The following is a 15,967-nucleotide window of genomic DNA, read 5'->3' as shown; positions in this document are numbered from 1 at the left end:
CCCACGCCCAAATGTCTCCCCACGAGACCAGTGGCAGTCCACAAACGGCTCACTTCTCCTGACCTCACAGAGAATGACTTCTCCTATTTCCTTAAGCTTTGTGCCTGGTCCAGCCCCTCCCACAAGGATGTGGTCATAAGGGTTGAATCTGGGGGAGGGGGGACCATTGGGTACACTGTGGCCCTAGGAAGATGCCTTGGGAGTCAGCTTTCTGGAAATGCACTAAGTGTGTAACCCTGCCCTCCGGGACTGCATGAATAGGAGGAAAGCCTGTGCAATGCCATCGTGTGCACATTCCGTGTTTCTCCATGAAAGGGTAACTCGGGAACTGGATGTCATTTCCATGAGGTTCAGTGTGGTGCGTGGTGGTTTTTAAGGAGCATGTGGATATCAACAGTCTGTTGTATCCATGTTAGTGAGAGTAGGTGTCTGTGTGTATGTCACAAGTACATCCCAGTGTTCTTTTATATGTAGCTACAAATATCCCTACCGAGTGAGATACTGTTGAAAGTGCTATGAGAGCGTGTTTCCTACTGCGCGTCGCTGGGGCTATAACTGTCATGGTGTCACTGTGAGTTTATGTACCGGCGCCTGTGCATGTCAAGATATGTGTGAGCCTGTGAGTCGTGGGTGCATGTGTTGCCATCCTTCCTCTGTGTGGATGTGTGTGCAATGTGTGTGTGTCTCTGTGATGCTGTGTGGGTGTGATGTGAAGGAGATGTGTGTCACTGTGTCTGTGGGGGTCCTGCCTTGGGCCTGCCCCCAGCCCGCCCTCCTCCCCTGGTTCTGTGGCTCCCTCCCAGGCAGTGTCCCTGCCCCTCCCCTCCTCTTCCTCCCAATCAGTCTGTGCAGGGGGGGGAGCTGGTGCTGCGGCCCCCCTCCTCCCCATCCAAGCCCCATAAATAGCAGCAGAGCCAGAGCCGGAGCTGGCGCCAGCGGCTGGAGCAGCAAGGAAGTCAGGGGCAGGGCCGGAGAGCTGGAGAGAAGAGACCTCAACTAAGAGCCCAGGTGAGCCCACCCTTCCTCCCCAATCCAGGCTCGGTCCTCCCTTCCCTGGCCCAGTCTCCATAACGACATCCCCTCTAGCTCTCAGAAAAGTCACCAGCCAGCCCGACCTGATCCCCTCTCCACCACACGCCCCTGCCTACCTCATGGTATCCACATTAACTGAGAGACTTGTGACTGGAAGGCAGAGAGAGCCCCAAGCCCAGACCCTCCCTCCCGCATCTAGAAAGATATATCGGGAGGCTGGTTTCCAGCCAGGGAACGGTCCCGGTTCTGAGAGAGATACAGGACTGTCACACCCTCCTGGAGATGGACACAGGACAGAAGGGGACAGACAGAGGGTGGGGCACTCAGGCACACCAGTGGACACTCACTCAGGAAGTATGGCATGGATCAGAGAGCTTCACCCTGAGATCAGGACGGGCACACATAGAAGGGCTGAGCAGCCCTGAACCGGGGCCGGCATACCCCTGTCTGCTGCTGCCTGAGGCTCGGTGACTCTGCTGGGGGCGGTGGTGCGCATGCATCCCACAGGCAGCACGGTGGGGGCCGTGGCTCCCCCAAAACCCTGTCGCTAAGAGACAGTGCCTGTGTTGCCAAGAAGTGTGAGAACAGGGGAGGTGGGGAGCTGCAGGCTTGCAGGCTCCTGGGGAGCTTACACCAGAGCCCTAGCCCTGACTCTCGCTCCCCAAGCCCCCAACCCTCCTTTCCCATCAGCCAGCCGCACCATCAGCGGGGACACTAACACAACGGGACAGTTTGGCACAGCACCTTCCACTGCCAGCCTGCCTCCTCCTGTCCACTGCGGATTTCTTCCCTAAGGCCATCCCCGGCAGACCTCCGGGGGCCTCTGTGCCCTCTCCCCCACCCCTTGCCCCACTTCCCTTCCCGAGTGCCAAGACTGAGTGCAGCGCTGGCTCACACACCAGTCGGGAAATAGCAGAAGGTGCTGAGACAGCAGTAGGCATAAATCAATGATGGCCTAGGAGCCAAGACTGCCAGGAACCACTTCCATCCCAGCCCTCCAGTCTTTTTCAGCCCCATCCGTGACACCTAGGCTGGCAGAGTGACAGAAGCGTAGGGCTCTGGACTCCTGATCTTTACTGCTCAGAGCTTCGGGGAAGTCAAACGGAGGGCAGGGGAAGTGGGCTGCCCTTAGGACCCCGGGACCTCAGAAAGAAGAGCAATGGGCCAGGACCCCCCAGAGACAAACTCCTCTCTTTGTCCAGGCTGTCTGTCCTGTCCCCACAGTGCCATGTCGGACCCTGAGATGGGATGGGTGCCTGAGCCCCCAGCCATGACCCTGGGGGCCTCTCGCGTGGAGCTACGGGTGTCCTGCCATGGCCTCCTGGACCGGGACACGCTCACCAAGCCACACCCCTGCGTACTGCTCAAACTGTACTCAGATGAGCAGTGGGTGGAGGTGAGGGCAGCCTGGCGGGTTCCCCTCGGGTAACCTTTGTTAAACCTGAGGAGGAGGGAGGGTCCTGAGCAATGAAGCCTCAGGGGATGTGTGGAGATTCCAAAGGACCTTCTCTAGCCATGTGGATAATGCCATCATTATAAACCCAAACCATTTGGTCAGAGGATCACAGAGCCACAAAGGGCTGAGGAGTACCCCAAATTCAGAAGTCAGCTAAGAAAGATAGATGCTAGTTGATGGGGGAAAAAACCCACGAGGAGAGTCGGTGTGGCCAGGGAAGTTCAGGGCAGGGACAAGTAGCCTTGGTTCCCAGAGGGTCCTTGTCCCTCCTGCCGTAGGCGGAGCGCACAGAGGTGCTTCGCTCCTGTTCGAGCCCCGTCTTCTCCCGGGTGCTGGCCATTGAATACTTTTTTGAAGAGAAGCAACCTTTGCAATTCCACGTGTTCGATGCCGAGGATGGAGCCACCAGCCCCAGCAGCGACACCTTCCTTGGCTCTACAGAATGTACCTTGGGTCAGGTCTGCATTCCAGCTCAGTGTTTACATTTGCTACCTCACCATCAGCTTCTGCCTGGGAAGCCAAACTAAGAGAAAGGAGCTTTTGCCATCCACGGGATGTGCACCCTTGGACAAGAGACTTACTCTACCTTTCCCATCTCAAGGGGGATGCAGGGCTACTGTTGATGCTGTATTTGGTGTTGGGGATTGAACCCATGGCTAAACAGGCACTCTACCACTGAGCTATACTCCCCGTCTCGGTTCCTCTGCCTTAGAGGGCTGTAGAAATTAAATCCACCCCAGCCCAATCAAAGAGCCAACCTTATGGACAATCTGTGGGCATTTATTTTCCCGCCCTCGCACCCTCGGCCAGGGCAGATGCATGAATTACAACCAGACTCCCCCACCTCTATCTTTAGATTGTGTCACAAACCAAGGTCACTAAACCATTACTGCTGAAGAACGGGAAGACTGCGGGCAAGTCTACAATCACGGTAGGCAAAGCGTCGGGGCTCACTGTTGGGCCAAGGTTCACTGTACCCATATGGACTCCATTGCAACACTATGCTATGGCCACCTTCATTTATGAGAAGCATACATGGCAACCGTTCTGGTGGGAAGAAGACCCTTAGCACCGTGTCCTCTTTTACAGATTGTAGCTGAGGAGGTGTCAGGTACCAACGACTATGTGCAACTTACCTTCAGAGCCCACAAGCTGGACAACAAGGTTGGAACCCCAGAGTCCAGGCATCTGTGCCCCCACTAGAGAGCCCCAGGCATCCCACTAGAGACAGACTCCAGGGTCCAGGCCAATGCTGTTCTCAGTGCCACTCCCTCCCTCTCCTGGAAGCTCTCACCAGACTCACAAGCCCTTCCCCTGCATCTCCAGGACCTGTTCAGCAAGTCTGACCCCTTCATGGAGATCTATAAGACCAATGGAGACCAGAATGACCAGTTGGTCTGGAGGACTGAGGTTGGTGCACGGGGCTGTGGGATGGAGGTGGGCAGATTTTAGTAAAGAAACCTAGACAGGGAGTGACAAGGTCCCTCCTGCCTCCCCAAGGTGGTAAAAAACAACCTGAATCCCAGCTGGGAGCCATTCCGACTGTCCCTGCACTCTCTGTGCAGCTGCGACATCCACCGGCCTCTCAAGGTAAAGCCCCAGCAGGTCCCCTTGGAGTATCCACTCTGAGGCTCTCCCCAGGGTGCTGCAAGCCTCTCCCTCTCCCTCCTGTGGGATAATAACAGCTCACAGCTCAGAGTGAAGCATCGCACAGAGGTGCCTTTATCTGAGCCAAACTCCCCGCCAGACTGAGCTAAAGAGTGATGTTTAGCCGTGGCTTCTGGGAGGTTAGGGACTTCTGTTTGGGCCTAGACGCCGTGAGGTCCCTACTACCTTAAGTGAGACACCTTTGGAGCCACTACAGAGCATCCGGTACCCTCCCTCTGCCTCTTCCCTCTCCCCTCAGTTCCTGGTGTATGACTATGACTCCAGTGGGAAGCATGACTTCATCGGCGAGTTCACCAGCACGTTCAAAGAAATGCAGGAAGGGACAGCGAACCCTGGGCAGGAGGTATCAAAGACCCCATCCTGCCCCCAGAGCTTCTGGGAAAATCCTGAGGGGGCAGTGCTGAACACATCACTCTAAGGGGCTGGAGACAGGGAGGGTGGGAAATGCCCAGGCTTGGCAGAGGACAGGGTCATGAGGGTGTCGCCCTTGGAGCGTCAGCAGGAAGGGGCACGAAGGTCTGCTTGATGGACTTCTGACCTTGCGCTGTGGGGTGGACCTAGATGCAATGGGATTGTATCAACCCCAAATACCGGGACAAGAAGAAGAATTACAAGAGCTCAGGGATGGTGGTGCTGGCCCAGTGCACGGTAAGTCACAGCTCACAACTCAAGCATCCCCTGCGCCTGCCCCACCACAATCTCAGATCCATGCCTACCTTGCTTTTTAATTAAAAAAAAAAGCAAAAATTACATTTGCCAGGCATTGGTGGCATCCCCTGCGCCTGCCCCACCACAATCTCAGATCCATGCCTACCTTGCTTTTTAATTAAAAAAAAAAGCAAAAATTACATTTGCCACGCCTTTAGTCCCAGCGCTCGGAGGCAGAGGCAGGCGGATCTCTGTGAGTTTGAGGCCAGCCTGGTCTACAGAGAGAGTTCCAGGAAAGGCTCCAAAGCAGTGCGGAAAAAATGCGTTTATTTTTCGGGGTGTGCTCGTGTGGGCACACCAGTGCCGTAGAGCACGCGTGGAAGTCGAGGAACTTCTTTAGGAAGCCGGTCCTCTCCTTCCGCCACGTGGGTCCTACGCATCAAGCCCGCATCTTCAGGTTTGGCAGCAGCAAGCACCTTTCCCTACTGAGTCATCTCTCCAGCTGTTTACTTTTTACATATATTTATTTAGTGTGTTTGTCTGTCTGTCCTTCCCTCGCTTTAAAGACTTGAACTGGAGACCCTTTTTCCATCCCATCCTCCGCTGCAGACTTTAAGACTCTAGTATCCCTCCCTCCCCCACTTTCCCCATGAAGCCTGGCCAGAGCTCCCACCTCAAAGGACCGACTCACCCACCTCATTACCCCCGCCCTTCTGCCAGGTGGAAAAAGTACACACCTTCCTGGATTACATCATGGGTGGCTGTCAGATCAGCTTCACGGTAAAGCACCCCCCCCCCCCGGTGCGGGAGGTGGGGGGGGCAGAGGGAGGGGCTAAATCCATGCAAAATGAAGGAGGCCAGAGTCTTTCAGCCCTTAGCTTGCATCCAACACCCCACCCAACTGTGAGGCTGCCTATGGGCTCCCCTAGATTCTCCTCGTTTCTTCTAACATATTCCAGCTCTGGCCTAGCCTGCCTGCTGGTTCTCACGGCTGCAGTACGACCCTTGTCTTCCCAGGTGGCCATCGACTTCACTGCCTCCAATGGGGACCCAAGGAGCAGCCAATCCCTGCACTGTCTCAGCCCTCGACAGCCCAACCACTACCTGCAGGCCCTGCGCACAGTGGGAGGCATCTGCCAGGATTATGACAGGTAGGGGCAGCCTGGGTCAGGAAGGGAGGCCTTGTCCGGGAGTGTCACAGCTTCTTTATCTTCTTCTCTCCAGTGATAAGCGGTTCCCAGCTTTTGGCTTCGGAGCTCGAATCCCCCCAAACTTTGAGGTAGGCTGGGTACGAGAGACAGGAAGATGGCAGGGAGTCAGAGAGATGTCCCTTCACTGTCTCACCTAACTCTTACAGGTGTCCCATGACTTTGCCATCAACTTCGACCCAGAAAATCCTGAATGTGAAGGTGAGCTGGCAGAGTCCCACCAACCTGCGCCACCACAGACGCTTGTAATCTCCTCAGGGCCACAGACTGCGCTCCCACTCAGCCCCCTGGCCCGTCCCTTCCTCCCGCCCAAGGCCAGTCTTCACTTGGGAAGAGCCCTATGACCAGCATCTGTCCACTTACTTCCCCACCCCAGGACCATCTGACTCTCTCTCTGCTTAGTGAGGACCCGGGAGCCAGCAGGTCTAAAACCGCAATGACCATTCTGCTGTGCCTGGAGCGATCTCTGCTGACTTCCGCCTCTTTTCTTCCCCCCACAGAAATCTCAGGGGTCATAGCCTCCTACCGCCGTTGCTTGCCTCAGATCCAGCTCTATGGCCCTACCAACGTGGCCCCCATCATCAACCGTGTGGCTGAGCCCGCCCAGCGGGAGCAGAGCACCGGCCAAGCCACGGTGAGGGAGCAAAACAGATGACCAGGTGCTGCCCTGCGGTCCTCTGATGCTGCCAGGGTCAGGGCCTGGGTTTGGAAAGTGTATCAGTGCCCTTTCATACAGAATCCACCCGTGTCCCCTCTGCTCGCCCTCAGAAGTACTCGGTACTGCTGGTGCTCACCGATGGCGTGGTGAGTGACATGGCTGAGACCCGAGCAGCCATTGTGCGAGCCTCCCGCCTGCCCATGTCCATCATCATCGTGGGCGTGGGCAACGCCGACTTCTCTGACATGAGGCTGCTGGATGGAGATGATGGTCCCCTGCGATGCCCAAAGGGGGTGGCTGCAGCCCGTGACATCGTCCAGTTTGTACCCTTCAGGGACTTCAAGGATGTGAGTATTTGGTACTCTCTCCCAGTGACAGGGCTTCTCAACAATCCATGCCCCCCAACCTGTCTTCCTCGTCCTCTCAATGTCCTTCAGGATCACTGGAGTCCAGCATGCCACTCTGAAGCTTACCCATCGCTCAGTGACCCAGCCGCCCCCACTCTCCCGCCCCTAACCAATCTCCTTGCCTCCCAGGCTGCTCCCTCTGCACTAGCTAAGTGCGTCCTGGCAGAAGTGCCCCGGCAGGTGGTAGAGTACTACGCCAGCCAAGGGATCAGTCCAGGAGCTCCCAGACCCTCCACGCCGGCTGTGACCCCCAGCCCCAGCCCGTGACTGCCTCTCCACAAACCAACACTCCCTCAGTCCCTCAGTGAGTTATGGGGGATCAAAAGGATGGATGCCAAAGGGGTTCAAAGTGGAGCTTTTGGGTGAGCCGTCTTGGCTGCTGTGGCTGGCGCTATGCTTCTGACTACCCTGCTCCTCTCAGGTGCCTGTGCTGACCCTTGTGACTCCAGTGACCAGTATCTCTGCCTCTTGGACCAGTATCTCTGCCTCCTGGAAGTGAGCGGTGGGCCCTGCTCCCATCTCTTCAAGCCCCACACCCCTCAACTCTGTGGAACCTCAATAACTTCCTTCAGTGGTTGTGACTTTATGGATGTTAATAAACGGAACTACCCCCAGGACTCCAACCCCTACCCATCATGCCTCAGACCCACTGGAGAGTACATCACTCCCACATACACCATAGAAAGTAGGGCCCAGTCTCCTTCCAAATCTGAGCCAGAGCTCCCCAAGCAGGCTGTTATCTCTGCAGCCCCCAACTGTGTGCCTGTGGGACTTAAGGAGCCCCTACCCACCCTCACCTCCCAAGCCCAGGGGGTCTAAGCTGTGTGGGTGTTAATTACAGGGGGGTGGGGATGGAAATGAGGGGCTGTCGAGAGGGCAGGCTGATGCTCTCTTAGAACTGTCTCCAGAGAGGCCCCGCTGAGTGTCCCAGGGGCTGAACCCCGGCCCCCACACAGCTGTGGGGCAGGCTAGGGAGGGATTGTGGGCAGGTGAAGGGGTGAATGCAGAGAGAACATCTGCAAGGCCTGCTTGTCCTGGTGAGGGTTCGTGCACCACACACACCCAACCCTCCAGAGTGTGGCCTGAGGTTTCGGGAAGTCCAGTCAGGGACTCTTACTGAGGAGTGTTCCTCTTTAGCATACATCGCCCTTGGCTTTTTTTTTTCTTTTTCTTTTTCTTTCTTTTTTTTTTTTTTTTTTTTTTTTGGTTTTGGTTTTGGTTTTGGTTTTGGTTTTTCGAGACAGGGTTTCTCTGTGGCTTTGGAGGCTGTCCTGGAACTCACTCACTCTTGTAGACCAGGCTGCTCTGGAACTCACAGAGATCCGCCTGCCTCTGCCTCCCGAGCGCTGGGACTAAGGTCCTGCACCACACCGCCCGGCTCACGCTTGGCCTCTTTAACTGTGTGTGTTATGATATCCAGTCAGAGCACTATTTCTCCATTTTCCTATTTTAACTCTTCCAAGGTCAGGAAAGAGCCAGAACTGGGGCTGCCTGGCCACAGCACCCACACTCCTCACCACTCCAGCACCTTCGCTATCCTCAGGCTCCAGACATGCCATCTTGAGACCTGGCATGTGCCAGACATGCCATCTTGAGACCTGGCATGTGCATGCTGTGGCCTGATTCGTGGGCATCAGCGTCTGGGGATAGTTTCTGCCCTTGTGTGCCAACGCCATGCAAATCAGAAAGGTCATCGATGGGTCTGGATTGATGCTCCACAGGACAGAAGAGGACACAGGTGAAATCAGAGTAAGGGAAAGGTAGGGTGTATGGCACATGCCTCTGAACCCGTCACCCAGAAAGTGAAAGCGTGACCAAGGGTGGTGGCACACACCTTTAATTCCAGCATCCAGCACACAAGGCAGAGGCAGGTGGACTGCACTGCTGAGTTCAAGGCTAGCTTGGTCTACAAAGTGAGTTCCAGGCCAGCTCGGGCTACACAGTGGGACCCTGTCTCAAAAAAAAAAGTAAACCCAGGATCCTGAGTTTGAGGCCAGCCTGGGCTACACAGTAAAAAAGATAAACCCAGGATCCTGAGTTTGAGGCCAGCCTGGGCTACATAGTAAAAAAAAGATAAAAGAAACAGAGTAAAGGAAGAAGAGCTGAGATCCCAGGCGGTCTCCCTCTGCCCCAGCCTCTCCCAGCAACAATGAACATAAAAGAGGAAGATGCTGTGAGCCCCCATAGGGAGGAGCCCAAGCCAGCCAGGAAGGCCCCTGGACAAGGGCAGGAGGGCTGCAGGAAAGGACTCCTCTCTCAGTCCCCTGCATAGACGAAGGATGAGCTGGGCTAGAGGAGGGGACAGAGGGAACCAGAAATGTGATGGGAAGAGAAGAGACAGCTGGTCAGGGGGTGGGTAGTGGGGGCAGGAAGGAAGAAAGACATATGGGAGCTACTTCCCCCACAGAGGACTGCTTCTCCCATTTATTATGTCCCTCAGAGGACAGATGACAGTGGCTGATGAGGTGGACACTCCCTGCTCAAAGCCTCTGCTCTGCCCAGAGGCCCTCCCCATATGTTGCTGAACTGGAGGGCTGGGTTACCATGGCAACTGTGAGACCTGGAGGACAGCCCCACACAGGCCTAGCTAGGGCCACTGCCGCTCCTGGCTTTGGTGGTGGTGGGCGAGGCTCCATCTGGATTATTCCGCACCCCCTCCAATCCACTTCCGTTGGCCTCTAGAACTGAGGTGTACACGGCTCAGCTCCGTAAAGTATCTCTCTCTGCACAGATGAGGCACGCAGTCTACCACTGAGCTACAGCAGACCCCCGACCCCACGTCTCCCCTCTCCCTCCTCTTCTCTCCTCTACCTCCCTCTCACACAGACACACAAGACAGAAGCATGACGCAGCGATAGGGAATTAACTCTTTTTTAAATTGCAGGAACATTTGACCAGTAACATTCGTTTTTCCTGGGCCTGAGGTTTAATTCTCAGAAGCCACACTCTCTCAGCTGCTGGTCTCCCTTGCTCTGAGCGGCAGGAGGTAGCAGGAGCACCCTGTGCACTCTGAGGTGGAACTGAAAGTGCTTTTGGTACGGTCATCTTGGGGCCTCTTGGGGAGACCACGTAGACCTGCTCACTGTGGAAGATGGCGAAACTGGACCAGTGTCAGAAGTCATCCAATCCAAATGAAAGTTAGATGAAGCTACTGCAATCGCTTTGCTTAAGGTGACAGACGTAGTCTGTGACACAGCTGAGACTAGTGCCCAGGTCTCCAGGCTCCCGTCCAGGGTGTTTGCTCTCTGCTTTGGACTCTAAAGGCCACTGGGTTGAGCAGGGAAAATCATCTTGAGTTGACCCACTACTCTATTTGGAGGAACTGAGATCTTGAAAATTCAGTAGTCCTAACACGGGGAGTCCCGGGCTTCAGGGAAAATGCAGCTTCATTGTCAGTTACGGTATCGATGCACTACAGGTTGAAAACCTTGAATTAAGAGCTAGACTGAAGGGCGGTGCTGCACGGCTCCCTCTCCTACTGATCGTGCCGCCGGCCCATCCTCCACACCGCCACTCCCGCACAGGCCCTCGGCCCTGCAGAATTCAGTGCCCTAATCATGAAGTCAGGACCTGCAAAAGGGAAGGGGACTCATCTCCAGCAAAGGACGAGCGTCTAACCTCAGGCATGCCACGAAGGTCAGAAGTTTGGGGGTATTTGTATCAACACACAGGACCATGAGTCGCGATTTGGCGAATCATACTCTCCTGTACAGTGCCACCTACCCAGACACCCCCACACCACCACACCCCCTGCCCTAGAGGCTCAGAGGAAGAGGTGTGCGTGATCATCGGACCCAGGGCCGCTGGAGGTCAGCCGGTCACAGCGGGCCTTGTAGAGGTCGCGCTCGCGAGCCAGCCGGGCCACCTCGGCTCGCAGTGCGTCCAGCTGGGCCGCCAAGCGGGCGCGCTCGGCCTCCAGCCCTCGCCGCTGCTGCAGCCGCTTGGAGCGACAGGCCTGCGCGTAGCCGCGGTTCTTGAGCGTGCGGCGCCTCTGCTTCAGCCGCAGAGCCTCGTCGCGCCCGCAGCCCCGCAGCTGCCGGTTCAGCTCGCGCACAGACATCGATACCAGAGCCGCGTCCGAAAATCTCTCGGGCAGCTGCGAAGGAAGAGTGCAGGGATCAGATCGGTGCTGGTCCCACCCGGCTAGACAGGTGGGACCTTGGGGAAGTCCCTGCTGCATGCTCGCTCTTCCTCCAGACCCCACCCCAAGTCCCAACGCGTCCTGGATACACACACACACACACACACACACACACACACACACACACACACACACACACACTCCTCGTGGCCCTTCCGCAAGTGTCGCAGTGTGAGCTCCACCCCCCCTCCCCCTGCGCTCTGGCGAACCAATCGTGCCTCTGGACGCTGCGCACCCTTCAACTGTCCGCAATGTCCTGGGGACCCTCGCCCAAACAGATCCTGCCCTTGCCACAGATGACACGTTTCCCTGTCGGAACACCACAACCCGGTGACCCTCAAAGATTTGGATTACATCCTAATGCCCTCAACAACCCCCATCTGTGTCTATAATTAATAGGATGAGTCCCAATCCTTTCTGAGAAGGTTAGACTCCGGGGAAAACACGGAGCCTTGAAAAAAATCAACTTCAACCACAGTCTTTACCCAGCTAAATTCCACACATCCTTATCTATTTGCTTCTACATAATCGCTCATGCCCCCACAATGCTCTTAAACTCTAAGTCCTTTTCCCTTTGAGAACCCTTCTAATCTTTTGTTTTGTTTTTTCGGCCGGGTCTCACTGTGTAGCCGTGGCTGGCCCCCAACACAATAACTAGACCAGGCTAGCGTCTAACTCACAGAAATCTGTGTGGGTCTGTCTCCCAAGTACTGGGATTAAAGGTGTGAACCACAACTCTTGGCCTCATCCTTGTCTTCTCTCTGCTCCCCATAATTCAATTATTTCCTACTGTTTTGAAAAATTGATGTGGTTTTCTCAAGGACCTTTGTCTCTTTCCAGTCCACAACCCTCTCCAGAATTCTCCCTCTCTTGAGGGTTTCCTCCCTAAGACTTCCTTCCCCCGTGGCCACTCACCTGGGCATGCTGGACTCCTGTCTCTCCTGCGCTCCCTGAATAGTAGCCATGGGGCCCTTCTACAGGAACCGGACCCTGATTCTGCAGCAGCTCCGCGGCCTCGTCAGGACTCAACCCCAGCACCTCATCAGACCCCAGCTGCTGCAGGGTGGCCAGCCAGTACAGCTCCTCCAGGCCCGGCCTGGGGCCCTCACCGCTGCCCACCAGGCCTGGCTCACTGAAGGTGGGGGAAGGAGGCACCGAGCTGTAAGGTGTGGAGCCCAGTGAGGCTGTGGGGAGTCCAGATCGGCTCTCCGAGGGCTCCCGCTTTATTTCAAACTTCATTAGGTCAAAGTCATTAACATATTCCATAGCCAGGGGACTTGGGGGAAGAGCCATTCTGGGACTAGGCTGAGACAGGTGTTCCTGCAAGAAGAAGGGAAAGTCTGAAACTCTCAAGGGGCTGCCTGCTATCCCTCTCAGTGTACTCCCTTTCCCAAGACCCAAGTGCCCTGAAGCTCGAGCTCTGGGACCACAGAGTAACAAACAATACAGTGTCGTCCCTGCCAGTCACTTCCAGGCGGCTACTGACAGACAGTAGGAACTGGGAATCTGAAGGACAAAACGGACAGCACAGCCTCTCACCCCTTTGGTGCCTCTGGGACCCGTGAAAAACAACAGCAACATGGCCATGCTCGAGACCCCAGTGCTGGGGCACGCTGAGTCAGCAATCTCTGTCGTCTCCAGAGGCGCCATTCCATTTACAGGCAATTAAAATGTGTGCTTAATTAACTGAGGCTGTGTGTGTGTGTGTGTGTGTGTGTGTGTTTGTGTGTGTGTGTGCAGCTCTGTGTGTTTATATGTGCATGGCTGTATGTCTGTGTGTGCCTGTGTGTGGCTGTGTGTGTGTGTGTGTGTGTGCCTGTGTGTGGCTGTGTGTGTGTGTGTGTGTGTGACTGTGTGTGGCTGCGTGTGTGACCATGTATGTGTCTCTGTGTGTGTATGTATGTGTGTATGTGTCTGTGTGTGTATGTGACTGTGTATGTATGTGTGTGTATTGTCTCTATGTGTGTGTGTGTGTGACTGTGTATGCTTATGTGTGTATGGTCTGTGTGTGTGTCTGTATGTGTGTGTGTATGTGGCTGTGGGGGTGTTGTGTTTATATATGGTTGTGTGTATATGTGTGTGTGTGTGTTAGAGCAGTGGGAAGACACTAACTATGCTTTGAATTTCAGGGTATAAGGATATTGTGCTGTTATCTTTATCTCTCAAAGCCTTCAGGACAGTGTCAGTTACACACTTGTTCTGTGGGTTAGTCAATACACAAATCTCTTCTATAAGAGGCTTTCTATGGGGAAAAAGTTTGTAGAAAGATTTGGACCAAGTGGCCACTCTCTCCTTGAGGCCAGTCTCTCCAAAGAGAACCCATGAAGACAGATCTTTGATCTAGAACCTGCCATGTTAGTGTGAGTTTGAGAAGGCTGCCTTCACTTTCTGACCCTGCTGTTCACTGCAGGCGGTTAGACTTTGAAAACTTCCCCCAAGAGTGTTCTGTGGATGCTGATTCTGAGAAATACCCTAGAAGAGGTTCACACAGGTAATTTAGGGAAGGCTGCCTCTTATCCTCATCTCTTGCAGATTCATAAACATGAAAATATATTAATCCAAGAAGCAAACCATCATTCAACAGAGTGTACCAAATTTACACTGAGGAACTCTCGCATGTTCACCTCACTAGTTTACAGAGTTCCAGCTCTGGTCCAGTTCCCAGTGGCAACAGGCACACCCCAGGCCCAGAAGGGGAAGTTCCGGGGTCTCATCCCCAGCACCTGCACGTAGCTGCCTCTTGATTCTCAGACTTCCACACTCTGACCAGAGGGCTGAAGGGGTAGACAAGGCTTCTCTTCTTTTTCAGGAGAGAGCTGTCCTCTGCAGAACCATCCAACCCTGAGAGGACAGAGGTGCTAGAAGGAGCTAGTCCTCAGCAAAAAGGAGCCCGTGAGGCACTGATAGAGGTGTCACAGAGGCAGGGGGTGTTAAACTGTTCTGCCGGGAAAGTTGCTTATCTTTCTGACATGATAGTAGCCAGGGTAGGGGTGGGACAGGATGCAGAAGAGTGAGCTCAAAAGATACAAGGGAGAGCAGACTCCAAGAATCAGAGGAGGGGTTCTACACGGCAGGCCTAGCGCCCAGGGGGTCACCAGACATACTCACTTTAGGAATGGCAGAGATGACGTAGTCAGAGTCAGAACCAGAAAGGCACCACTTTCCCAGAGATCAGAGACTCCATAGAGCAGGGTCTGCTGTCCCTGTATTCAGAACAAGGGCTGTGGGCACAGAGCCCAAAGGCACTCTTAAAGGGCTAGTTCTCGGAGAACATCTGTGGTCCTCAAGCCTCAGCCAATGAGATAAAGGGCTTATTTGCATATCTCATTGGCCTGGGACAGTTGCAGAGGACAGCGAAGGACAGGTACCACCAGTTCTCAAGAAAGGAAAAGGGGTATCTTCCCCAAGAAAGCTTCTAATTGGTGGTCACACTTACATGTGCTCAGTTTCCAGTGTGAAGAGTCACACACAGTTGGCCCAAGCAGCACCCTCTGTGTGAACACAACCCTCAGTCCAGTCACTCAGCCTAGGGCTGGCCGGAGTCCAAGCCAGCTCTCAGAAACCCCATCTCTTAAGACTCCGCACTTCCCACCCACGGCTGTGGGACGTATACCCCTTCCCAGCCCATTCTCATGGGGCTTGTTGGGTCTGCTTCCTCTTTTCAAGTACCCTAGAATTTCAGCCACCCACCCCACCTTCACCCTGTCTGGCCTTCTACTTCTCTGATTCACTGTGTTAGGAAGATAAGTAACTTTCTCTGTGAAGAATCCTGCTCTTGGGGGCTGGAGAAATGGTTCAGTGGTTAAGAGCACTGACTGCTCTTCTAGAGGATCAGGGTTCAATTCCCAGCACACATAGCAGCTCACAACTGTCTGTAACTCCAGTTCCTGGGGAATCTAACACCATCATACCAATGCATATAAAATAAAGTTAAAATTTAAAAAAAAAAGAATCCTGCTCTTAACAACCCAACCCCATGACAAGCAGCCCCACTTGAGAGAAGGGACAGAAAAAGAGAGGCCAGACTCCTGGTCTTTCTTTGGGACACCAAAAGAGGTTGAAATCTAATCAAATAGGCTTTTGTAGCTGCCCTCAGGAGCCCTCTGTTCCTCTCACCTTTTCTCTGTGTGTGTCTTGGTCCCTCTCTCTTCCTCTCTTACTCATCCTGATTCCCAGACGGCTGGGGTATGACCTACATTTGCAGCCTAATCCCCTAACACCTCTTAGGGCTATCATCCCCCAGGAGGAGCTGGAGCGGGATACTAAGACTTAGCCAAGGAGATGTTTAAACCTGTCTGAAGCTGTTTAAATAGGGCCTGCACTAGAATAAACTCCAGACGTTAAGGGGTATCCCCACCTCCTGAAGACATCCAGAAAGCTAGTTAATAGATCTTCTTTCCCAATGCAGAGAAAGGTCTGGGCTCTGTCAGCCCCAAGTGTCCTCAATTATAACCATTAACCTTGCCCTGGTCTCATATGTCAGACAAGAGCTAGTAGATGCAGATTACTTAAGACTGTTGCTCCCAAAATGTGGTCCTCAGGTCACCAATAGCAGTGTCTCTTGGGAACTTGAAGAAACACTTTCTCTGACTTCACCTCAAACTCAGAGTCAAGAACTCTGTAAGTAGAATATAGATGTCGATGATTTAGTGAGCCCTTCTAGCAATTCTGACACTAAAGTTTGAGAACCACTGGTCTACAGATGCCTACATTCAACCCATCTTGTGCGGGCGTGCATGTGTGTTCGTT

At 54.3% G+C, this 15,967-nt stretch overlaps 2 protein-coding genes across 6 annotated transcripts; one reads left to right on the top strand and one right to left on the bottom strand.

Annotated features, from left to right (window-relative positions):
• Nucleotides 1–262: 262 nt before the first annotated feature.
• On the top strand, nucleotides 263–7,694 carry Cpne6 (copine 6). 5 transcript variants are annotated; one of them, XM_040740477.1, is made up of 18 exons: nucleotides 553–571; nucleotides 907–1,008; nucleotides 2,235–2,428; nucleotides 2,767–2,946; nucleotides 3,345–3,419; nucleotides 3,578–3,652; nucleotides 3,815–3,898; nucleotides 3,989–4,078; nucleotides 4,395–4,499; nucleotides 4,718–4,804; nucleotides 5,525–5,584; nucleotides 5,822–5,955; nucleotides 6,029–6,083; nucleotides 6,162–6,213; nucleotides 6,513–6,646; nucleotides 6,781–7,017; nucleotides 7,207–7,381; nucleotides 7,499–7,694. In XM_040740477.1, exons 3-17 carry the CDS (start codon nucleotides 2,261–2,263, stop codon nucleotides 7,342–7,344), a joined length of 1,674 nt encoding a protein of 557 aa, XP_040596411.1. In that variant the 5' UTR covers nucleotides 553–571; nucleotides 907–1,008; nucleotides 2,235–2,260; the 3' UTR covers nucleotides 7,345–7,381; nucleotides 7,499–7,694. The 5 variants fall into 5 exon arrangements, with proteins under 5 accessions (XP_012980355.2, XP_040596411.1, XP_040596412.1 ...); XM_040740478.1 differs by having other exon boundaries at nucleotides 557–571; nucleotides 2,257–2,428; XM_013124901.3 differs by lacking the exons at nucleotides 553–571; nucleotides 2,235–2,428 and adding an exon at nucleotides 263–316.
• Nucleotides 7,695–9,932: 2,238 nt separating this feature from the next.
• Nrl (neural retina leucine zipper) lies at nucleotides 9,933–14,424 on the bottom strand. The gene is made up of 3 exons (XM_005085592.4): nucleotides 14,327–14,424; nucleotides 12,134–12,538; nucleotides 9,933–11,173 (listed from the first exon to the last, which is right to left on the bottom strand). Exons 2-3 carry the CDS (start codon nucleotides 12,509–12,511, stop codon nucleotides 10,841–10,843), a joined length of 711 nt encoding a protein of 236 aa, XP_005085649.1. The 5' UTR covers nucleotides 12,512–12,538; nucleotides 14,327–14,424; the 3' UTR covers nucleotides 9,933–10,840.
• Between the last annotated feature and the right edge of the window lie 1,543 nt (nucleotides 14,425–15,967).

This window comes from Mesocricetus auratus, unplaced genomic scaffold, assembly GCF_017639785.1.
Source record: "Mesocricetus auratus isolate SY011 unplaced genomic scaffold, BCM_Maur_2.0 Super-Scaffold_100707, whole genome shotgun sequence".
Lineage (NCBI taxonomy): Eukaryota > Metazoa > Chordata > Mammalia > Rodentia > Cricetidae > Mesocricetus > Mesocricetus auratus.
The sequence above is the reverse complement of the archived record's forward strand: the minus strand, read 5'-3'. Positions and strand labels throughout refer to the sequence as shown.